A 25,970-nucleotide genomic window follows, 5' to 3' on the forward strand; every position below is an offset into this window, starting at 1 on the left:
AAATTGCGTATCATAATAAACAGACAATTGTAGAATTGGAAAAACAGTTTTTACTGTACTTTGAAAGGGTAGTTCCATGAAGGGTAGAGTTAGAAAGTATTAACTTTTGGATATAATTTAAATGCATTTATACATTATCTCAAAAAAAAAAAAATGTTTCAGATAAAGTCGTAGCAGGTATTGTCAAAATTCAACTTTTAGCATTGGTTTCCAATCTAACGGATAGTAACATGTTTCTAACCACAATGAGTTCTTGTTAATTAATTATTAAATGGGAAAGAGCAGCTATACCTTCCACACATTGAAAAGAGATCCCTTATTATTTCTTCAGCCCTGTAATCTTGGTTGTTTCACTGGTTCTTACAACTTATGTTATTTTATATTCTACATATATTCTGCACAAATGTGCAATGCATCATTTAGAAATAATAATGTACACACATGCAAGATGAGCCTCTTCACAAGAGCTAACATGGGCTGTGATTTAACATGTGTAATAAATAAAATAAAATAAAATAAAACAAACAAACAACAAACCCTACCATAAATAGGTGATATTGGTGTCTAAAATGAACATTTAAAAAATACATATAATTATTTTTAGTATGTTATTCAATGTAAAACAAACAACACAATGAATTTGAAAATCAAATAGCCCTGGAGCTATTGTTTCCACTTCCTGACCTGACTGGAAACGGAACAGCCAGGAAGAAAAAAACGCCTTTCTGAGGGCATGGTTTTCTGATATTTTTAGCTTGGTTGACTTTCCCAGTGCTTAATAAGTGAAGATGATATTAATGTGTATTGCTGACAAATGCACAATTTAAGAAAAATGAATATGGGAAAGTGGACATTGACAGGGATGGCTTTTATTGAAAATTGTAAGAATAACGTGAATTAGGATCAAAAAAGGAGGATACCATAAGATGGATAGGTTATTAAACATTGTCAAAAACTAGAGAGAAAATAAGATAGAAGAACTAGATTAATCGAGATTAGAGAGATTTTATTGCAAGAGAGAGCAACTGGGGAAGGGATGGACACTGAGATGTCTTCAGTCATTTGGGGTGAAGAGCATCTACATTCAGTTTCATGCACATCGTTATTACAGTTCTGCTTTCTATTTATTATTTTTATGTGTAATGGTTGTGAATAAAGTCTTATACCTTTGTATGAACTGCAAAATCACAATTCTGTTTTAACACAGGAATGAATAACTCGGGAATTAGTTTGTTTTTTGTGTTTGGTTTTTTTTTTTTGGTTGCATGAGTATTGAAGATGTGATTGATGCATACGTTGTTCAGCTTCAGACTTGAAGCCTGTTGTGTTGTGTTACAAATTTGTCACTAGATGGAGCCAGACACCCTTCCTAAAATGACATCAGCTCACAGCTGCTGTGCCGGGAATGATAAATACGCAAAGACATTCTAACGTAAATCATTGTATATTGTAAATGGGGAATTTAAACTTGGAAATGTGTTTTTTTATTATTATTATTCTATATGAATATTTGATTTCAATTTCAGATAAGCATTTTGCTAACTCAGATACCTCTTAAGAATTATTCAAACGTAGAATTATTATTTTTAGTTCTTTTTTTAACCTCATCTTCGTGAGTGGTTCTTAACTGATACAAAAAGTAACTCAGAAAACAGTCCATATAACATTTTTTTAATGTATGTAACAAGAAATAAAAAAAAAAAAATCTGGTTTGTATGTTTTGTAGCTACATGTCTAGTTACAATTCTGTAAATGTCATTTCACATACATGTAAATGTAGGCAATCATTTCTTTATATTTTGTGTGAAAATCTCTTTTCAAGGTTGATTACTTTCAAACATAGTGATGTTTAAAAAAAAAAAAATCAAAGCCCTTTCAATCACATCTCAAGATTTTTAATTCAAGAAATGCTGATGGTAAGGTTTAGAAATTTTCAGAATATAGAATTTACAATAAAGAAATCCTCTTGATTCCTGGATTGATAATGATTCTTTATCAAAATTTAATGAATCTGTTTTCTACAGGACTATATTTTCCAAAGAAAGATGGCCATATAATTTTACAATAACATTTCAGGGTGATAGTTTTGTACTTTGTATAGAGTACTCAGTGATATCTTTTTGTTTTACATTTTAATACTTAAATTTCAGTTCACAGCTTGATTTGCTCCTATTATGTTTTCCCAGTTCTGTGGCTTCAGGCTTAGAAAATAATACCTGAATGTGTTATTCTGATGATTTATGAAATGACTGAGTTTTTTTTCAGGTTTGCATTTGTGTGGTGTCTGATGTTTTTTAAGGAGCAGATGGTCATAGCTACATCATATAAAGTGAAATCAATGTATCAAATATTGTGAGTGAGTTTGATAATGCATTTGTTCACTTCATTTCCTACACATGTAGCAGAATTAAAGTTGTGTTTGTTTAATTATATAAAAGGACTACAAAAGGAATAACCATCAGACACAGTAAAGACAGCTTAGAGCTGCTGCTGGAAAGGATGAATACAATAAATCTTAAATTAGAAAGAAGACAGAAATTATATTCTGTTACATTTTAGTAATCACCTTCTAACTGTAAGGTTTTTTTTTTTATATAGATTGTTTGAGCTCTGATAGATGGGAATGTCATTATTTAATTAATCTCAGTCTTCAGTAAAATGTCAAATTTGGTTTTAAGCAATTATTGCTATTTTTTGATATTTGGTTGCAGAGATCTTTGTCCCTCTTTATTCATTCCTGGCTGAACAGAACTGTACTTCAACGTTACTGCACATTGAGTGGCTGAATGGCCAGAGCACATAGTCAGAAGGACTTCAACACTAGAACTATGAAAGTACTATTCAGGGTAAAAGTTCTGAATATCACATTTTCCTACAAACCCAAGTAAGTACAAATCATGGGAAAGGTTACCTTAGGACAGTGCCTTCTTTTTTTACCTTTTCCAGCAAAGAGTCATATACTTTGTTCAAAAAATGTAAAAATATTTAACAGTGATAAAATATAATGTAATGCATGTGCTTCCTTTATTAAAATAAATATGCTAAACTTTCTTTAGTGCCAGGGCCTGCTTGTCCATATTCATATTTACCGAGGACAGGCGGGAAAGATGATAAAAAAAAAATATTCCCCATTATTTGCGTAGTTGGGATCTGATTTAGCATTAAAAAGTTAAAACATGGATTTCTGTGGCTGCAAACATCATGCACACTGCCAGGAGTATTGAATTAAACCCCTTGGAGTTTTGCATCTCAGGCCCTCTTGATCCCAGACCCAATCTGTCAAAAAATAAAGGTATAATGAGTTGCCAAACTTTTCCCACTTTTACGGACAGGATGAGTGCCAGCAAACAGATCAGAACTTTGTCTGACTTCAAGTAGAAGTTGATGTTGTCACAACAGTAATTGTAATAAAAGAAATATATATGAAAATCTTAAAATACCTTGAGAGGAAAGGATCTGGTCCACAGAGCCCATAAACAGCACGTTCATGTCTTCATAAATAGAAGCAGATTCACCAAACACAAACTTTAAGCTTTATAATAAAATGGGAGCTCTTGATGCAAACAGTTATAGAAAACAGGTAAGTAACTTGCTTAAAAATAATACCATGAAATATCTTTTTAATTACCGTGTGCTATGTATTATCTTGAGCAAATTATATTTATAGTTCCTTGCCTTTGGTATTATGAACAGAAGTCAAATATGGTGAAGGTTTAAGTTGGTACTATACATACAGTCTTTTCACTCCTATTGCTACCTGTATGCACAAATGGTTAGAAATGGAAAGAACTCCAGTTACACAAAAGATCATTTACCAGGAAAAAAAAAATAGTTAGGTTGGGCTTCTCACAGTAAAAATTGCTTTTATTCATACTTCTCTACATCTACTACTGCCATTCCAGGTAAATCTATGGATTCCACTGAGTTACATAGAGTACATAAATACAGAAATAAGGAACAAGTGCAAGAAAAAGGTACTGCTGAACAGCAGCTGGTTGTTGTCTTCAGTTTTATTCATAGAAAATATGGGATTTTTCAACATAGTTTGTGAAATAATATATTAGTTAGATACATTCATTTATCTACCAGATTTTTGACCCAAGGAATTAGTTGGACTATAACCCAGAGAACTTCCAAGTGGTATTCACAGGATGATGCTTCTCAATGACTTTGAAATATTCATAACTATAAAACAAGACACCATAACAGAAATCACTAAGATTTGTTTTCAAATGATTGTGATTTTTTTTTCACTGTTAATTTTCATGCTTTCCCTCCTCTTTCTTCTCTTGTTCTGCAAAGTAAATCTTAAATATGCATCACTCGAGTACTTATCTGTTAAGTTCATATTCTTTGAGAGGCTTCTGTTCTCTGATATTTTTTCCATGATTAATCCATGATTGTTTTCTAATTCAGTGAAGCATATAGCTATTTCAGAATGGAAGAAGACTGTAATGAATAGCAGAGAATCACAACTTTGGGGAAGATAACTGGGTAGTCCAGTAAGTACTTTACGAAAATATATGACCCAAATTTTCCAAAATGATTGCTCTTTATTCCATTTTCCAAATCTTCTTTATCTGTAGGTAATGAGCTATAAATGCTGTGTCTCTGAAAATCAGATCCATAGAGGACAGTTCCTAGGCTAAAGGAGGCTGTAATGCAACCAATTCCCAAATGACATTGCTGAGACTGGTGTCCCAATTTTCACTTGTCTCTGGAAAGTGTGCCTCAGGGTGTCTGGCATGCAGTGACCTCAAATAGTGGCCTTTTCTGATTTTTTTTTTTTATTTTTTATGATTTTATGCCTATATCTGCCTCACCAATCAAATCAAAATACAAAATACTGAGAAAAATGTTGAAAGACTAAATTTATTTGAAAGCACTGCATATTACTTAGGCTACTGCTAGTAGTACTGCCAGTATTATTTCACTAAAGATGAAAAAAAAGGGTAAAAATCAAAAAATGAGATGAGAAGAAATGCTGCCATATGAATGCTCTATGTTTGAGAGTAAGCTCTTGAAACTAGAATTCTTCTTATAGTAGCTATAGTTATTGTACAAAGGTCAAGCATTTGTCTGAGAACCTATGAACTAAACATCCATATAAAAATACAGGCATACACATACATATATAAAGTATTTTGGTAGAGGGAATTTATACAAGGACTAACTCAGAGGAAAGAATGGTTCATTTCTAGAGTTCTTGTTTTGTTATTCCTTGAGCTCTGTAGATGATGTCATATTATCCCCTTTGCCAACTAGTACTGGTTTTCCACAGTTTATTGTTGTTTGTTTTGTTTTGTTTGTTTGTTTTTGATGGGTTCTTTTTTGGTTATTTTTGGTAAAGTAATAAAAAATAAAGCATGAATATCTTTTAAAATTGTATCTTTTAATGAATTATCTAAGTATTTAAGTATCTAGACAGGGAAACAGTGCAAGTTTAGTTGTTATCAGATCTCTAAGACTTAGTGGCTTTAGTGAATGCAATTGAAACGCTGGCCCTGCAGTTCCTTTCCTTGCCTGTCCTGCTGTATCCTATACTTTTGTGTTGATCATTCTCTTAAGCCAAAATTATGTTTAGTTAGTAGGGAAGAGCCCTGAGGCTTTAATTCCGCTGTGGACACTTCATCCATTTGCACTACCTGTAAAACATGCTGAACTAACAGAAAACCTTCCAAAACACTCTAGCTGCAGTAGTGTCAGAAAAATATCTGAAATAAATTAATGGCATCAAATGTGCTAATTTATAATATTTCACTATTTCATCAAATCTGTAGAATGTTCATGAGGTACTCAAAAACTGTGAGACAGAATTTCAAATAAATCTGCCGTCATAATATTCCTTGCACATCCCATTTCTTCCTCTGAAAATGAATATATATATATGTCTTGGATTAAAAGATAAAAGATAAAAATATATATATATTGAAATTGAATGTCCCTTTTTGGCTTATTTGGTGAAGTACTTTCTCTTTGCTCCAGAAAATACAAGATTGCATTACTACACCTTCACAATATCCCCTTCTGTAATAGCACAGGGGAGCTGGAAGGAACCTGAAGAGATCATCAGTTAGGAAAAACTGCTTCTGATTTCTGACAGATATCTGTCCGTCTTGTTCTTGAAAACTTCATGAGCAGTTTACTGCAGTGTTATGCTGGCCACAGCATTAGAAGGTTTGTCTTAATGTCCAATATGAATTTTCCTTACTGCAATTTGAATTTATTACTTGCTTGTCTTACTCACTGTGCACATGTAGAATAAAAGTTAATATTATTCGTACATATTCTTTATTCATATTTATGTATTATTATAACAGATGTTTTTAGACCTCTGATCTTTCTTTTTGCTCTCCTTTTGATTCTCTCCAGGCGCTTCACATTTCTCTCGAGGTACAGAAGAGCTTAAATAAATTTTTTCCCCATATCAGAACCAGAATGGATTTAAGATAGGATTAAGTGTACTCCAAAGGGAATTTCTGGATTTTATAAATGGTAACCTTCTAATAAGACTGTTTTAATGATGCCTACTACACGTTCTTCATTGTTTCAAGTCTTTGAAGAATATTCAGGCACCGAAAAATATCTAACCTTTGGCCAGTTACAACATTCACAAGGTAAGTTACTGTTATCTCTGCTTCTCCATTCCAAAGATGAAATATTGCTCATGTTGACATAAATGAGCTAGTTTAGCTACCAAATACCTTCGTAAAGTACAAGCAGCATGAGCTTTAGCTACAACAAAATTCCGTGTCATCAAAGCTACTTAGTTTTTAGTACTTGAACTAAACAGTTGTTCATCCTCCTTGTATTGTGCTGTAGACATGCTCTAATATCAAGATCCAAAGAACAGGAAGATAAGCATATATCAGACTCAGACTCAGCAGGACAGGATTCCACAACTGACTGCAAAATTTTTGCATACATTGGAGATCAGAGATTTCAATAATATATTCAGTTGTAATCAGAGGCAAGAATCATGTGGAAAACTATACAAGCATTTTTGTAATTCTGCATGTGTGGTTTTTTTTGTTTTTTTTTTTTTTTCAGCAAACAACGATTACTTTACGGTTTACACAAAATTATGTCCATTTGAAGTGATTTCAACGAGAACCTCAAATCTTCTGTCTCCTAAAAGTGGATTGTTCCTTTGGGGTATCTATTCCTTGTTATTTAGACAAGCCACAGACAAGCTGAAGCTTCAGTGTGTTTCAGAAGTTTCAGTGAGTGAAATAAGTCCCATTATTAGGCTACTTGCATCCTGAATCAAAAGACGGAAATAACTGGTATTAGAATTGATAATGATTTCATCTACAAAATCTAAATTCAGTCTAAATCCCTATGCCTTGCTTCAGATTACAAATTACATACAAACTGTCTGATTTTTTTCCCCATGGGCCGTTATGAATGGTTCACGTAGTCAGATTCTGGCACTGCTGGAAGTTTAGACAGACCAGAGATGCAATTCAGATGCCATGGTCCTTAAGAGATAATCATAATACTCTGAAATGTCATCTTTCTATTTCTAAAAATTGAACACATCTTATTTCAGATTTAATTGGTTTTCGTTATCAAAACTGCTATAACACTTTTGGTCCTATGTAAAACTTCTGTAGTATAGCATCTTTTTCTATAAATTTGTTATGCAAATCTTGTAGCTTGTTGTGACTTTCCTTCAGTCCTTATAGGTTAATTTGACAAATAAGTTTGGCTTTGTTAACTCAAGAAAAAAAAAATACATTACTTCTTGCTGTGAACCTTATGGCGTAATGACAGAAATGCTGGCATATACATGTATAAAAACACAGAATTTATTTCAGTGCTAAGGAGTTGAAGCTGGTGATAACACACATATATGGGAACTTGTGTTTTCAAAATTAGTAAAGGAACTTTAAATACTTATTTCTCACAGTGTGACAGTAAAATAAGTAGCTGTTAGCAATCCTCTTTTACAATGAGAAAAAATGCTTTCTAGAGAGCTAAAGATTTTGACAAGGTCACATGGGAACAATTAGCATATTATGCATATATTAAGCTGTAACCAATGCTTATTTTATTCCATCACTGAAGATAAGCATTAACAACCTAAGTTCAATTAAACAGAAAATTTGGAAAACATCTGAAAAATGTGAGGATTGCATTTTTTTATTTTTATTTTTTTCTGTCTCTGACTGTTTAAGGCAGATGTCTATGGGTTAGTAACATTTTTTCATTGAAATTTCAGTTCTTTGTGCTAACATGAAATAGTCCCTTAGTTCTCATGTATTATATACTTGTAGATGGGTTTAGCAGAAAAATTCATGTGTGTGAGAATATCTATACTCTTTCTCATTATTGAAAGCTTTCTGAAAGACCTCCCACGGACTTTTTAGAATTCTCTTGTCTGATATGGTCATGGGACTTCCTTGAGCAATGAGGACTGCTGAGAAGAGACAGAATTGACTGATGAAGTGATTAAGAAAAACTTTCCAACTACGTGAGGGAGATGTCATACCAGCTTCACCAGGGATGAAGTCCAGAGCCCAAGGAAATAAAGTGGAAACAGCAGCCAGGGCAGCATAACAGATAAGGCTGTTACAGTCCTCTGAGAAACAAAGCTACCATGGGCCCATCTGAAGTGTCTGTACATCAATACACCCAGCATGGGAAACAAAAAGGACAAAGAGATCCATGCACAGTCACAGCTATGGAATCATTGGTGTTAAAGAAAAGTGGTGGGAAAAGTCTACTGCAGGAGGTAGAAATAGGTTCTTTGGGAGAGAGAAGAAACACAGGGAAGGGAGGTTGTGTTCTACCTAAAGTGACTTAAACACATAGAGGTCTGCTCTATCGGAGGCCTTTCAAGAAGTTGAGAGTATTGTGGGCAGACAAGGAAAATGTCACATTTACCATTTGCTAGAGACCATTCCATCAAAAAGCATAAGTAGCTAAAGCCACTTTCACACTGCTGAAATAAGTCTCCCAATCCCACACTTGGGTGACTTTAACCACCTTGATGGGTAGATTATATCAAAAGGAGGTGAACTGAGAACACATAGGAGGGCAGGCTTACAGTAAGAGAGATCTCAACATATTGGGCGACTAGCCTGGGAGGAACTTCATGAAGTTCAACAAAGGAAAATGAAATGCCTTTTGTCCCCTAGGGACGGAGTTACTCCACTCAGCAGAGCAAGAGGAGGCCAATTGACAAGGAGCTACTTTACAGGAAAAAAAAAAAAAAAAAAGGAGGTGTGGAGATGAGCAAGCAAACTGAACTTGAGTCAACAGAGAAGTCCAATGTGGTAAGAGGTAACTATTTGCTGTCCTCACAGGTCCAATAGAAATTTATAGAGAAAAAAAAAAAAAAAAAACAGACTCTTCTTGGAGGTGCACAATAAAAGACAAGAGACTTCCCTACAAATTACAAGAGAAATTCTGACTAGGTGTAGGAAAAAAAATTTACAAGCACAGCCAAAAGTACTGCAAAAGCAAATGAGACCTTGACTGCATCTACCCATTCAAAGAACTGACTAGATTAACCTGGTACAAGCTGGAAAAAAAAGAAGCCCATATGTAGTAGTCTTTATACTTTTTATAGTATATTTGATGAAGGAGGGTGATAGAAACACTAGGGACAATCAGTAATTGCCTTAGATATGGAGAAAGTCAAAAAAATTGGCCTGGGGCTGTGTGATTAGCAAGGTCATTAACAGTTTATGTTGACAATCTAATTTAGAAAGCAATAAATAGTTAAGACTAGCCCCTAGCATCATTGGAAAGGAGGGAAACACCAGGAGTTTACGTTTGGACATGTAAAAGGCAGAGCCTGAGGTGGAACAGTTATGTGCAAGGGCCAAGCTGCCAGCAGAACCCCACGTGTCGAGCAGTCACAGTGAGTGCCCCATTCCCTCAGGTCCATGGTGCAAGTTTGTATTAACTGGCCAAGAGGAGCTGGGATCTGATTTGCAAGTGTGTGAGTGCATGTAGTAGAATAGAAATCTTGGAACAGAAATATTGCTTGCCTGCTATATCTGCCCTGCAATGTTAATACTTTTTGATTATATGAGTGGTATGGCTCTGTTTTTGTGGCTACCTCAACCAATTAGCCTGTGACCTGTGACACCATTCTTGGAAATTTTTCAAAACTCAGCTAGAGCAACTTGATCTAATTTCAGGGTTGGCTCTGCTTAAAGTAAGGTTTCAGAATAGACATCCAGATGTCTATTCCAACCTAAAGTAGTCCATGATGTCATGACTACAATTTATAGTTAAAATTTTGAGTAGTTTTTTTTTTTTTTTTCCCTGAAAGATGAATCATTTTTTAAAATACATGGCTTTATTTGTTAGTGCAGCCACAGAAACTAAAATTTACAATAGTCAATATCCTATGATTTATGGGTGCATGATGACCATGTACTGTCATATCCTATATCCATCACATCCTGTAATTTACATGGTTAAAAATAAAAATGGATTAGTAGTTTCTCTGTGTGATGAAATATTAATCATTCAGGAAGATAATGAAATACTAAAATGCATATAGTTTATATGAAATGAGCTTAACCCCCCAAAAATATTTTTTTTACATTCCTTTGGATCCCAAGCTAGTAGATGTTGCATTGCATGTGTTTTCCTACGCAACAACCTCTCCAAGTTTCTTTTTCTTTAATATGTCTCTGGTCATCCACTCGGGGCTTTTTCACAAAACATTGGATGGAAATGTAAGTATATCTATCATGCACTGCATGGAGAGTGGATCCAACACATCTAGTGTATGTCAGACAAACTGCAAATAAACTTCTAGCAGAACCTGATACTTTCTACATGTGTCAGACTTAGTGTTTATACACAGTAGACACATGTTCAGAGAGTCCAGAGAAATCTGAGCATGGGATGGGGAGTCCAACACAGGTCTGTGAATGGCTGTTCTCATAGGCTTTCTGGCAATTTTGCAGCAACATCAGAGAAAACTTCTCTATTCTGAAGCATCTTGATATCCCCAATAAATCAATCCCCTTCTTTTCTTATCAGACAAAATTTCCAAGTGTAACAAAAAAAGGGACCACATGAAGAAAACAGGTTGCACATCCATAATCTTATGCTTACTACATATTCTGGGAGTGAAGAAAGGGTCAATATCTGTATTCCCCTGATAACATTAAAATAATCTGGTTTATGAGACATACACAGATCAATAGGGTTCTGGTCCAGGCACTACTATGTGACCCATTCCAGAGCTTCAAGTAATTCATGCTAAATTTTGTCATGGAGATTGGATTAAGGCTTGTGCATCTATAACAGTCATTAAAGGTCTTTATTGTTGACTCCATCTGATCATTTTTAGACTAATTTTGACTTTGTTGGTGCGTCATCTAGAGTGACTTCTCCAGTGGAAGAAGCTCTAAAGCAATGATAGAATTTAAACAGTGATGTAGTTTAGTTATTATTTCTGTTTTTTGTTTGTTTGTTTGTTTGTTTGTTTGTTTTTTAATTTGACCATTTAGGTTTGCTACCATGCTCTAGTGGAACATAACATATAGCCCTCATTGTTTTATTTTAATATATCACAGTGAATTAATAGGCAGTAAACATCTGGCAAGAAGAGAAGTAGGAAAGGAAAAACAAGTGATTATGGTTCTTTTTTGGTTATAGCTGATCAGAAGATAAGGCAAGAAATGAAAACTAGGAAATAAGAGTAGTACGAGTGATACTGTTTTATATTTAGGCCAATCCCTCTTTGTGTGAGGAAATCAAGAAACTCTTCAGGAGGTGATGCCTGAAAACTTGCATGAATGACAATAAAAAAGGATGAGGAAGATCATCTGTACAGATCAGGGTTTAAGTCAACACCTTGTGACCTTGTGTTCTTCTAGTATCATAATTTCCTAGGTTCCAAAAGATTATGAGTGACCTGGGGCATTATTTTAGTAACTGCTTGCTGCCTTGGATATCCTGAAGTGACATTAAAGTAGAAAAAAAAAAGTCATATACCAGTGTCTGGTGTAAGAATATTTCTGAGTAGCCTGCGAACCTCTAGCCTTATTACAGGTTGTTAAACAGCTATATCCTGATTGATGTAGGGCTCAAAACATCTGTCACCTTTAACCTGTTCTACCACTGCTTTTCTATGTCCTGGGAAAATCACTTTGTCTTTGTGCTTCAAAGTATTCATTGACAAAATAAACTTGTGTGACACTGTGCAATACTTTTCAAGGAACCATGGTGAGGGAAGTGAGTTAAAGGAAAATTTAAGGTGATTTACACCTAATGAGTTTTGATGAGAATGACGTTTTTATGAAATAAGCTAAAACTTGTGGGATGGTAAAGCATCACAACTGGTAACAGAAATGACAATAATAATAATAATGCAAATACAGTATGTAATTTTATAGTTTTATGGTAGATTATGTATGTATTGTTTCCTTCATCTTTTAATGAAAGGTGATATGAGACATGCATTTTAGAGGGAAACACTGACTTAGTGTTCCTTTGAAGTGTCTTACTTTCGAATATTAATCTTCATTTTGACTTTCCTGTCACTTAATGTATTTTGCTTCTTCTGTTTCTTTCACATTCCTATGGGTCTTTTATGACACTAAGTTATTTTACTAAAAATGCTAGCCTCCCACATTACTCTCCTCTACAACTTCGGTTAAGATAGTATCATATTTTGCATTAAAGATTCCATTAGGTGATTACATTTTCCAAAATCCCAGAAGATAAATTTGTTTCCACCATCAGTAATATACAAGGGTATGAATAACTACAGTTCTGGAATTCAAAGGGGAAGTGACTGGTTAGAAAACAAGAATTACCTCAAACTCTGTACGTGTTAATATTTAGCAAAGCAAAATAGTACGTAGCTGTGTGGAAGTTTCCAAATAAACAATCTGAATCAATATTAAAGATTTTAACTGCAGTCTATTTTTAAAAGTCTCTATTGTTCAGTCAGCTGCTTTACAGCAAAATTACCGATTGCTAGTCCTAATTATGCCTAAGTCTGACAACACTGCTGCCTGTGAGATAAAAGTGTCTTGTTATTAGAAGATCTATCCACTGTGAATGATTTAATTTCATGCTCCTGAAACCATCTTAAATTATGTTGTTCATAAGAAAGTGACAGCAGATAGAGGGTTATTATTTGGACAAGCCTCTATGAATGAAAATTCAATGCCCAGTCTCATTTGCCTGCCTAAAAATGCTGTTATATTTTAGGTTCACTTCATTTGGGAAAGTTTGATGGTAATAAAGGAAGACAGTCTTAGCTGGAGTTTGTCTGGTGTAGGGAGGGCCAACTTCCATCTCCCCCGTCTAGTTAGAGGCTAACAGAAAACGTTAAATCATGTTGAACAATGGCAGTTTGAGGCTTCCTTGTAAAGAGACTTTAAATACAGTATTTACAAAGTTTTAATTGAAATGCCTTTTTGACTGACCAGTGTTCAACTATTTGTCAGGCTGCTGGCAGGCTCTTCACCAACATATATTTTTGGTTTCTGCATGTTAATTTTCTATTGTGGCAAACAAACCTTTAGGAAAGAATTAGCCTTTGTTTTGTTCTGCAGAGGCAAGCGCAGGACTCACAGAAATTGCAATAAATGACATCTGTGCAAGACGAAGTGTTTTCAAAAAGTTAGCCAGGTTGTGTGTGGACAAGATGTAGTAAATAACTTTCTGCTTATGAAAAATATGGCCTTGCAAATGGATGGGATTGGGAAAATACAGCTGTGCAGGTGCCAGTTCTGCAAACTGCATAGGAGCTTATCAGGAAATGGGACTTTTATATATTTTCCATATAAAACTGCCATGTAAAGCAATTATTGGGGAATACAGTTTTGAGGTACTGTTACAGCTAGAAACTTATACTCTTCCCAGATCATCTGTGTGTGTAGTTGTTATATGTATGTATGCCGTTTGTCTTTTAAATGAAAAGAAAAAAAAAAAGATACCAAGTTCTCCTTAAATGCTTACCACTGAACACTCTCAAGTGTGATTTATTAGAGAGCATTTAGAAAAGGGGAAATTATAACCTTGTTTTAAGTCTCATATAAAAAAGATAATTTTGAATATGTGGATGAACCTAATGTTTACATGGCAATATGTAGTTGGGCAGGAGTAAAATGTGTAGAATACCAATAACTTTTGGCTTTCTTAAATACACTGAATCAGTTAAACCTCTTAGAAAGGATTATAACTAACAATTCAGTTTTTGGGCATCTTCAAACAACAGATTTCTTTTTCTGGCCTGCTAGATTGCTTGAAAAGGGTAGATTGCTGTCAGAACCAGAATAGTGGGAAATTGGTGCTAGCAGTGATAGGTTGCTGCGGAAGGCAGCAGACATGGTTGATGGCACTGACAATTTGCCATCAGTTTGGCTTTGTCTTAAAAGCAATGGGTGGCACTGTAGTATATTTTTAAAAGTATGAATTCAGAATATTCCACCTGAGAAACAAGGAAAAAAGGTTTTTCTTGCATATTGCTGTTAGCAGGATTATGCTGTCTGGCATCATGCTATTGCTTTTTGCATGTTAAAAATTGCATGGTTATGGTTTTTCAATACCTGAGATAGTCAATACACCTACTTATGTCAGCATTATAATCCCTAACTCTTCTTTCAAGAGGTAAGCTGAGTCTTTCAGACTTCTATATTAACTCATTTCTTTCTAGTAGACATTACTGAGATATTTTTTTTCTTTTTTTTTTTTTTCTTACATAAGCTTACAAAACAATCATACATAGTTTAAAACAGAAAACAAGACCATTACATTCATTTTGTTGTGGTATCATTTTAAGAAGTTTCATCAAATTTCCTTCATTCGTCTATACTGGCACTCCAAGGCAAATCCTAATTGGGAATGTACGTGATGTTCATCACACAGTGATGCAGATGCAGTATCTGGGTCTCTGAAACACATGACTCCTGTGAACACTGTACGGGTCAGTTGCCATTTAATTTCTGTTTCACTAATAATCATAAAGAATGCCATAAGGGCTTTTAGCAGGCAGTAACAAAACAGTGGCTTTTGAAACACCATCCTCAAGTTTGAATGAAAGTGTCTGATAATTGAATTTAGCTATGTCAAATCTTGGCTTGGGTTTCCTGTGTTTTCACAGTGAAATTCCTCCATGCTTCCAATAAAATGGCAATTTCTATAGAGAGTGTTTGTGTGTGTAGGCAGGCAGTTCCCTGACAACACTTCTCTTTTGTCCCTGCAATACAAAGAGGGATATATTACTCTATTGAATACAAAGGACTAATTCTACTAAATCAGCTTGTGTGCTCATTAGTGGACATAGCAGTCTGCAAAATTTAATTAACTAAAAATCACAATCACCTTTGCTAAATGTTAAGACTTATTAGTTTTCTTTATTATATAAGCCATTTTACATAATCCATCTAACTGTTACAGATGCATGCATATATAGAATCTTTTCCTTATGATGACTTTCATGTGAAGGACACAATATTGGTAGAAGTTTTTAGTAGTTTTTCAAAATAATTTCCTTGCATGTAAATTCACAAGGGTTGATTTCTGGGATTCTTTTCATAAACACAATGCAAATGGTTTTAGGGGCGGACATGATATACATAGCATTGTTATTTATTTACTTTTTCATATAATATCCTAATTTAAGAATATTAAAAGCTAATATTAATAACTATCTCATTACAAATGTGTGAAGAGAAGACATGATAATGAAACAATTATGGCATCTGTAGTCCAACTAGTGAATTAGACTTTCTAACTATTTAAGATCCATGGTAGACTGACTCCATTTATTGCCTGGTATTTCAAAGTACTGGTGTACACACTGAATCCTAAAAAAGTGTTATCAGAAGTGAGATAAAGGCTACTAATCATGCTGCTAATGCAGCATACCAGAGGTCCCAGCTCTGTGCAAAACAAAGTACTTTAAATATTCTAAATATTTGAAAAAAATCTGTTTGCAAGTGCTTAAAAACTGTACCTGAAACAAGCTTGGAACAGGCAAGACAGAGTGTCATTTGAGATAGAGAAATTTAAAGCATAAATTTACTTGCAGTATATATTGATTTTATTTTATTTAAGTATGCAAATTACAAAGTTTTCAGAGAGTGTTCTCACACTCCACTGTGTACATCCCATTTTGGAAACAACTGGGTACTTGAATCAGGAATTGAGCTTGTAAATAGATTTTAGAATGGAAGCCCAGATGCACTGCTGAATTTGAGCTCTTGAACAAAATGATTGCAGGATTTTCCTGTCTATACCATTATGTTGAAGTTCATGGTCTTCTCTGAGTGTCTGGCTGTTAAAAGTGAGGCCTATAGATATAGTTAATACTTGTTTTTCCTTATTAATGTAGTCTAGGGTTAACGCCTCTGAAAGTGTGGTGACATATGATAAAACTCATGAATGAATTTTGAATGTGAGAATTATTTTGAATATACTCTGTTATCTCTCAGCTTTTTTATTTATCAGTCTGCACTCAATGTTAATTCTTATCTCATAAAGTGGTTTTCTATAATGGTAGCTACCTGTTATTTCTTGCCTGATCATGCAGTTCAAAGTGAAAACAAAACATTTTCATTAAAATGTGGCCTCTAAAAGCAGGCAGTAGGTTTAATAAATGTACCAGAAGGCTCAATCTCATGGCTCAAAGCAGAGGGCACAGAAATGCAGAACCTTCACCTGGACATAGTCAATACCCAAATGTATATGGAATCAAGATCCACATCCATTTTTTTAATTCTTACTATAAAAATAATTTTATCAAAATTATTTTACCTCCTACAGCATATTTGCATAAGTGTAATAAATGTCCTTCATTAACAGAGTAGGTTTTAGGGCATATTCATATTACTGCTGCCTAACAATTTGGCATAATCCTAGCTCCTGTTTCTTGCTAATGATATTTCCCATTCGGCTCTGAACATAGTAGACTATATTTTTCCATTAGGGAAATAATACCACAACTTAAATGTTTTCCTCAGCCAACACTCTGTGTTTTGGTACAAAAATACAAGACACTCTCAACTGCCTTTTTTAATAGAAAATAGTTTTTTGTGTGTTTTTTTTTTGTTTGTTTTGTTTTTGTTTTTCTGTCATAATAAAAAAAAGGTTTTGTTTGTTTGTATTGTTTTTCCATATGCTACGTGCTCCCAATATGTTTATTTAGTTTTTCTATATTATGATATTAAAATTGTATTTAGTATAAAAAGATTACATGTTCATATATGCTCAACATTTCATTTAGTTTACTTTTCACACTAAAGTAAATCAATTACATGATCATGAAATGGAATAAAATAAGGTCAGTACTGAAAATATTTTTAAAAATGTGAGTGGGTGGTCAAAGAAGAACATTTTTTAAGCATAAACTCTTTTACATTTCTCCTATTCAGATCCAAACTGACTAAGGATTTCCAAAGAATAAGTGGTTTGGGGATCTTTGGATGTATTTGATATTAGTAATTTTGGATTCCTTTCCTCTGCCTCCCTCTTCATAGCTGGCTTAGAACCTGTGATCATACCTCTTGGTGCAAAGTTAGCACAAAGATTTGCTGCTGTGGGAAGAACAGCAAGATGGTCCTGGAGAGTACATTCAAACAAAATTCTTTTACTGAACCTAAAATATAAAATACGTGGGGAGGGAAGAGAAAGATTGAGAACTTGGAGGACTGAACCTCCTCTCCTAGAGCAGTACAGCCAGATGCTCGTGGTTAGTATGATATCACTGAGTGTGCAGTACCACATCTCTTTTTTCTGCAATTGGAACTGTCGTGCAGTTAAATGTTATGCATTCCAAGACTTGCTAACATATCTCCTGCAAATAAATTTTGTTCTGTAAAAATACATCTTCCAATTCTGACTCCATGTTCTTAGGCAAAGAAACACACTAGCATGGAAAGGTGCAAGTTTATCCTTAATTAAAAAAAAAAAAAAAGATTTGTAAGCAAGACATTAAAGTTCTAGCATGTTGCACTAATATGTTAATGTGTGATTCCCATTAATTACAATGTATTTATTAACATAACACATTAAAATGTATTCCTGTGAAAATTATTTTACATACATAATACAAAGTTCTTCTTATGTAAAATAAGAACATGCTTTCTGAGTCACCATTTCTTCAACAGCAAAAGAGCAACACCTTTAGTGATCAGAGGGATGTCATATGACATCAAATTATCAGAATTTAAAAATATAAAAAATTGCCCATTTTTTTCATTCATAGATATAAATGCAATCTCTCCTCAGAAGCAATGAACTTTTATTAATAGAGAAAATTATTGTTTCAATATTGAATCCTGAAAATATTTCAGAATATGCAGGCCAAGACTCACTCAGAAATATATGAACCCTTTACGATGGATGTGAAATTCCTGACTTTCACTGTTCCTGAAATATGAAGTGCTCCTGGTTTGGAGTACCTGTCTATTGAAAGAGTTCTGCCCAGTTGTACTTGGGTAAATTTAAGAATTTTCCTCTACAGACCTGCATCCTGTAAATAGAGGACAAAATTCTAGCAGAGTGGAGCCTCCTTGGGATCTACCCTTTCAGGTAAATGGCCTAACAGCATTTGTCAGATGAAGATTTTATTCCTTAGGCTCAGATTAAAAGTATTTTTTGGTATTGATGTGAAAGTCTGTATGGTCATGTAGATAAAGCAGTTAACTGGCTGAGGAGTAGCCAAGAGTTGGGTTTGTTCTTTGATAAATACTTACATTTACCTTTCTCATTTCTGTGAAGAAGACTTCGAACTTCTGTTTTTGAAGTCAGCTGTGTGTGTGTGGTTGAATTCAGAACTGATCTCCAAGTAGGAAAATACAAAATTAATTCTGGAAGAATCCACAGATATTTGAAAGGGTTCATATCAGTTTTACAACTTATCTGGGAGGAAAGAACATAGGGAACAAAGAGTGAGGAAGAGTAGAAAATGTTTATTTGCCTAATATTGTGATTGATTTAATATGCTGTATCAGGAACTACCCTTTCACATGTGAAATTTATTTAAAAGTAGTGACCAATCTATGAGTGTTACATCATAAACAGAAAATTCACAAAAATTAGATTCCCTCAGTACCAAGTCTTTTTTATCCAAGAAGAAAGCTCACAGAGGCAGCCGCCAAACAGGGGTAAATACACACAAATCCCCCTCCATGGGTGGCTGGCTGAGAAAGCAGACAGCCTGTGGCCATGTTTGTAAGGACCTAGACCGACAGGACTGGGGGGGAAAGCTGCTCATGTCTGGAACGGATTGAAACAGGCTCTTGTGGACATGCCTCACTGCTGCTCTGCATCTTTGCTTGTTGTTCAAACTTAAGAAAATTGCTTTTGCTTTAATTTAATATTATTTTGCATCCTCCCTGCACTCCAGTGAAGTACAAATGAGTATATAACATCAGTCAGCTGTAAAAAAGGTAAATTTTGCATGAATTTTGCAATGCATAAACTATTCCACAAGCTGTGCATGTGAAAAAGTGTTGAAACACGATTAAGTAACAGGATGTAATCATAATTTTAAAACTGTAGGTATGCTGCAATATAGCTTTATATTCAGGCAATTTTTTGTTCAAAAGAAGTAATTCATCTGAACCAAATTTTTAATTCCAACCACTGTCTTTAACCAGTGGCAAACAGTATCACTAGGACTGAGAGTTATTATTACAATGAAGGCAAAATGAAGTAATAAAAAGCACAGAGAAAAATACCTGAGCATCTGTCATGATAGTAGTAGGTGGGATGAGCTAAGCTGTAGGACATGGAAGATGCTAAGAAGTTCTGTCCATGCAGAATTGGGTAACAACTTCAGTGGTAACATTGGTGGCAAAACTTTTTTGTTGGTGTTTTGTTGTTGTTATGACTTTTATAGCATTCTTCTTTCTCTGGCAATGGAAAAAGACATCATCATTCTGGTCTCACATTTTTCTAGTACTATGCTTGCGTCACACTAATACAATAATGCGTTGTATGTTATATTCTTATTTTTACTTCTTAGTTGCAAGTTCATGGACAAACACAAGAAGGCATCAGGCTGCAGTGCAAAATATCTAACAAGGTGATCAAATACTTGGATTCTGCATTTGCTGCTCAAGCAGGGGCTGTTCAGGTCAGTCACAATAATCCTGTTGTGCAGTGAAATTCTCTCACATTGTATTAGTATTTTGAATCAATAACTGCCCTGTAGCCAAGGTTGCTATGACGCACCAGCAAAGTCAGGAGAGAAACAATATCAAAGCTAAAGTTGGTTATATTTGTGGCACCTTGCCTACCATGGGATATAATCAGCAACATGATGGACCTTTCATTTTCTTGTCTGTGTGTATAAAAGGAAATAGGGATGAAAACATGATGTTTTAGAAGCAGACGTAGACAGGAAAGGGTAGGGCTAATCTCATTGCTAGTTTGACTGGAGTGTGTGTTCCTTTCAGAAATCTGTATTTCTTTTTGCTCATATTTGCTCCCTGCCATTCTCTTTATCTTCTGCTTTTTGTCCCTTCTTTTTGCTGACTCTCAAGGCTACCCTAGGTTTTGCTGCTTTCAGAGTTCCGTAGTTGAAACTCAACATTGCATCTCTGACACTTTTTTTTTTTGGCAACTAACCTCTAGTTCTTGATGCCACCATGTTGTTACACAACAATTTTGATTGCCAGCGTCCAAAGTGGACACCTAAGGTTTCCTGTTTCTCTTCCAGTCTTGCCCCAAGAGAGCCAGTGGTGGCATTCTTGTTAAAACAGCTTACCACCAGAAATGATTGAAAATTTTCCACTTGGATTTCTGCCTCTAGGAGAAATGGGTGGAGCTTTTTTTGTGACCACTGAAATATGTTGTTCACAGATTTCATTTCATATGGAATTGACAAATGCTGCACTGGTTTTCAGACTGGGATATTTAAAATAGTTCTCAGTAACTTTTCAATGTGACATTTTCAATGTGACATTTCAGTTCAGAACTTATATTTTTTGGAAAGAAGAAGCAGATTTCTCTGGGGTAATGTGTTATGTGTTAATGTGCTTTTTGGTGTTTTTCTTTTTTTTTTTTTTTTTCCTAAAAAAAGAGGAACATGTGGTGCAAAACTATTCAGCAGCTTTTTAGAAACATGATGAAGATAGTTTTGCCTCTCCTTTTCCATCAGAGTTGTTGAAAGAACATCTCATTTTCTATGAGACCATTTCTATAGTAATTTCGTGCTGCCTGGTCCTAGTTTATAATGTTTCATATATTATCACAAGGTCTTGAAGCTACAAGTAATTGATATGTGAGTGCATTACAGACTTCACTGTTAACTCACACAAATTTTTACCAGTCACTGAGGTTCTCTTTCACTTAGAACATATTTTTTACTGGATTCTTGGAGGATACAGAGGGAAAAATAATGCAAAAAAATCCATTGCAGTTGTGTACCCAATACAGCATGAGGCAGAAAGCAGGAATATTAATGTGTCTTTGGACTTGACTGAATGGAGATTGTCAACCAGATGAATTGCTTCAATGCCAGATGTAGGCAATAGAAGCTTTGATCAAATCTGAGTTTTGTATCTAGTTTTCAGCTGTAGTCATTTTTACCTGAATTTTGGCAGATATAAAGAAATGACACTAAGGAGACTTATCCATTTTTTATTTTTTGTGTTCCATTAGCTGTTGAAATGTAGTGAGAATCTGCACACCAGATGTGTGGGAAGCAGTAGTTTGGGGATGGGAGGTTTCATTCTCCTTTTTTTCTTTAATTTATTCAATTTATTGAAGATATTAGACACACTGATGAGAGACATGTCTCTGTATCCAAAACCGAAAGAACACAGTATTCTTCATTATCTCCATAATCCTGAAAGGCTATAGGATTTGAGCAGCCGTAAAGGTTTTATGATACCAGGAGGAAAGACCTGACAAAGGGCAGTGTACTTCTGACCATGGGAATGTGGTTGCTGCTTCTTCAGTTCATCTCCAAAGAATGTTTTTTTAGAAATGTTTATTTATAATTGTCCCAAGCTTTCAAAACCATCACTGCTGTAGGATGTTATCCATATCTTTGTTGGTAGGTAGTATGTGAACATGCATATTCAATAGGTAGAATGGATAATTTCTGAGTGAATTTCTCTGTTATTTTTGCCTTTGAAGAAAATGGACTATCTAGCCTTTCATAGATTAATTTTAAGCTTACACAAGCAGTGTCATCCACTGCCCACAGGCTAGGCCTAGGATTCAGCAGACAGACAAACATTAAGTATGCTGTTCTCCAAGGTACAGCAACACATTTATTTGTTCTGTCTGCTGTGACAGGGTTGTTCCCAGACCTGCAGCTGTGTGACTCCAGAACAACCCATTGCGGCACTGTGGAAACAACAGTGAATATTCCTTCCATCACCAGTGAGGAATGGCATGACATCTTTAATATATATCTTTAATATATAATATATATCATATATAATATTACATAATATTACATATATTATACAATATGTAATATATTTAAATATTATTATATAATATATTTTATATATTGTATATACATATACAATATATATATAACGTATATATATATATTTTTTAGAAAGTCTCATTTTCCTTCATATTTCAAGGGACTTCCCTGCAGATCTCTCCCACTCAGCATCTTCAGTAATCTCACTCTCAAATCCAAACCATGAAATGGGTTAATAACACTACTGAACTGTATTTACAAATATCTTTATTTTTTATGGATATGAGGAGTGTACCAATATAACTGTTTTTGATTTACAGTTTTATTTGTGGGCCATTTATTAATTTTGACAAAACAATAGCATTTTTTTTTTAATTACTCATACTCACCAGTAGAGTAATTACTATTTCCTATTCCATCAGCAAATCAGGAAATTTTATTCAAAGAATTAAGGAGATAAGTAATTTGCCTTGTCAGGTAACAGGGGAATGTTCATTTGTCAAGAGCTGCAAAGTGTTTTATGGCTGTAACAAACATCCTACAGATAAATAAGAGGAAAAAATGGGTTTACACTACATTGATGTTTGTAATTTATATTGCAAACTCAGTGACATCTAAAATTTTTGTCAATTAAAAAGTTTTTTTCTTATGCCACAAAGCACACAAAAATCAGCTGTCAGCTGAACTCATTCATATTTTCATTCCTTGAGCAAAAAAAAAAAAAGTGTCCAATTTGTTTTCAGATTGAACTCTGTATGTAGAAGTATTGTTTGTTTGTTTGTTTTTTCTTTTTTCCTCTGTTGACAAATTGCTTTTATGCATTATTGTCTTCTCAGATAGAAGTTACTGCCTCTTCAGTGAGTGAATGCTGAAACTCAACTACAAGGCAGTAAATGACTGAGCATCTCCTTCTAGGCTACTGCAAAATGGGGCAGATCAGGTTCTCTTCAACCACCATGGGAACAGTAAAGTCAACTGGCTGACAGTGATGTCTCAAGTCCCTCTAACATGACAAGAAACATTTGTCACATCATATACAGTATAAGTTGCTTTATCTTTTACCGTATGTGAACTCTAGATTGAATACAGCTGTGATGCACAGACACAGCAGACCTAATTTGGAGGACATACTTATTTTAGTTTTTGTATATGACATATTTTCAAGAAAGTATGCAGTGTTTGAAGTATGTAAATAACATATGGTGGGATAAAGAAAAAAAATAAATGTTTGGAACCACTTGCTCAATGTATTCAAATCTTTAGAGTTTTATTATGTGGTTCATCATAGAATCATTAAAGTTGGAAAAGACCTCCAAGATCATCTGGTCCAAACATCTCCCTACCACCAATATTACCAAATAAACCATGTTCCTATGTACCACATCCAACCTTTCCTTGAACACTTACAGGGACAGTGACTCCAACACCTCCCTGGGCAACCCATTCCAATGCCTAGCCACTCTTTCTAAGAAATTTCTCCTAATTTCCAACCTGAACCTCCCCTCGTGCAACTTGAGGCCATTCCCTCTCATCCTGCTGCTAGAAGAGGCTGACCCCCAGCTCCCCACACCTTTCTTTCAGGTAGTTGTAGAGAACAATAAGGTCTCCCCTGAGCCTCCTCTTCTCCAGACTAAACAATCCCAGTGCCCTCAGCCACTCCAGGGTCTCAATGTCTTTCTTGTAGTGAGGGGCTCAAAACTGAACACGATGAAGCCGTGAGAGTGTTCCGTTTCCTAGAAAACAACTTGTCATTGCCAAAGTTGTCTTTGTTCACCCACTGTCTTCTCTTCCTTTTTTTCCCTTGGACAGGGCCAGTCTTAAATCAAGAAAAACATTTGGCATATACATCCTTGCATGACCTGGTTGAGATGGGTTCCCAAATTCCCTGAGCACAAAGCTAGGTCCTTAGGCCTTATTCAAGCCTTACTGCAAAAAAGTTCAGAACTTGTCAGCTTCCCATGAGCACTTCTCTCTATTCACCTCAGGGGCGCCAGGATCTAATCCGTAAACTGCCCAGTCCTCACCTGCAACACTGCTGCACCACTTCTCTGGAAACTTGCTCCTTTTTGGAAGGCTATATTGCCTATTTATTCTCTTCTTTTTTTCTTTGTTTTTATCTACATTTTCCTCTATTTTTGTTGCTCATTCTTTCTTCCCTTTCACTTCCTACTTCCTATTCCCATTTGAAATACTTTTCCCACCTCTATTTCCTAAAACCATAGGTAATAAATAATGTCAGTAATACCAGCACACAAAGAATTATCACTTGTTTCTGGAGTTACCATCCCAGGTACCTTGGCAGGTAAAATTCATCTACATTGCAATTCATTCAAGGTACATATGCTCTTGTAAGAAAAGTAGTCCACCACTTCTGAATTTTTAATTTTGAATCAAATCAAATGTTGGAGCAAGATCTAAGCAATAGTTGATAATTCTCTGCATATAAAGCCAGAATTTCTCATTACCTTGTTCCAAACAGTCAGTCCTCTTCAGATTCTATATCTCCCATGGTAAATATGTTCCTGCTAGCAACTAATTGTCAACCACATCTCTGTAAACTGAGACTTAATATATGTTTAAAGTGGCTAGATAATAAGCCAAAAGATAGTAAGACAAAACACCACTATACAAATTTGGTGGAATTAGGTCTGTTTCAACAATTTCATATCTAATTTGGATTCTTCAGACTTCTCCAGAAACTTCCCTCCTATTTCTTCTTTTGCTCTCCCATAGTCTCATTATTATCTTTAGGAATTGGAAAGTTCTCCAGCTTTCAAGCAGCTGGGAAAGACTACTATAACTGGAGTGGTTTAGTGTGCTGCCACCCAGCCTTCACAAAATCTGCACGCAATACATCTATTTTAGGAGTTGCCAGTTCTTACTGGATGTAAGAACATATATATATATATATAATTCATATTTCAGGTGACAGTACAGTAGCAGGAATAGAGAAAAACACACACACACACACACAAAAAAAACCACAATACAGGTAGGGATACAATCCAAGTGAACTTGTATGGCCATACCAGGAGTGACTCATCTGAAGAAGAAGGGGATACAACCTCGTTTTTTTGTCTCATACAAGACATTGTGTAGAAATAAAGTCTAACAGACATTAGAGATAAGGAGTTTTAGACAAAAAAGAATGAGGAATTAGATGTAGAAACAAGTTTTATAGCAATAATTTTAATGTATTTGACAACTAACTTAAATTCAGTTGTTCTGCTGGGAAGTGCATATGAAATTATTTACAGAATGCCAAGGTCAAAACAGCAACATGGTGAATGATATATGTACATATATATATATATATATACACTCCAATATAGAGGTATGTATATACACAGAAAATAGAGCTAACTATATGCATTAGTGATTGTTAAAGCCATAGTCATGATGTACTACTAGATGATATGTTCTATGAAAAAGGTCACTGCTTTCAAAGTGCATTTCTCTAAGTGGAAAACTTCATATTGCTGCCACAAATAAAAACCTGTGGGTCTGATACAGCACAAAAATTAGGGGAGAAAATGCTGTTCTCTCCTCCCAACTTGCTAATCTTTTCTGTAGTGGCCTGAGAAGGACC

General features: G+C 34.8%; 1 protein-coding gene and 1 long non-coding RNA gene across 2 annotated transcripts; both read left to right on the forward strand.

Annotated features, from left to right (window-relative positions):
- The first annotated feature begins 1,897 nt into the window (after positions 1–1,897).
- LOC310893900 lies at positions 1,898–6,362 on the forward strand. The gene is made up of 3 exons (XR_014579398.1): positions 1,898–2,884; positions 4,417–4,502; positions 5,986–6,362. It is a non-coding gene; the product is annotated as an uncharacterized lncRNA (long non-coding RNA).
- Positions 6,363–6,375: 13 nt separating this feature from the next.
- Positions 6,376–25,204, forward strand: LOC310893896 (uncharacterized protein). Its single transcript, XM_083823395.1, has 4 exons — positions 6,376–6,617; positions 18,455–18,522; positions 19,961–20,071; positions 23,218–25,204. Exons 1-4 carry the CDS (start codon positions 6,521–6,523, stop codon positions 23,251–23,253), a joined length of 312 nt encoding a protein of 103 aa, XP_083679521.1. The 5' UTR covers positions 6,376–6,520; the 3' UTR covers positions 23,254–25,204.
- The last annotated feature ends 766 nt before the right edge of the window (positions 25,205–25,970 follow it).

This window comes from Anser anser (genome assembly GCF_964211835.1).
Source record: "Anser anser genome assembly, chromosome: 2".
Classification (NCBI taxonomy): domain Eukaryota; kingdom Metazoa; phylum Chordata; class Aves; order Anseriformes; family Anatidae; genus Anser; species Anser anser.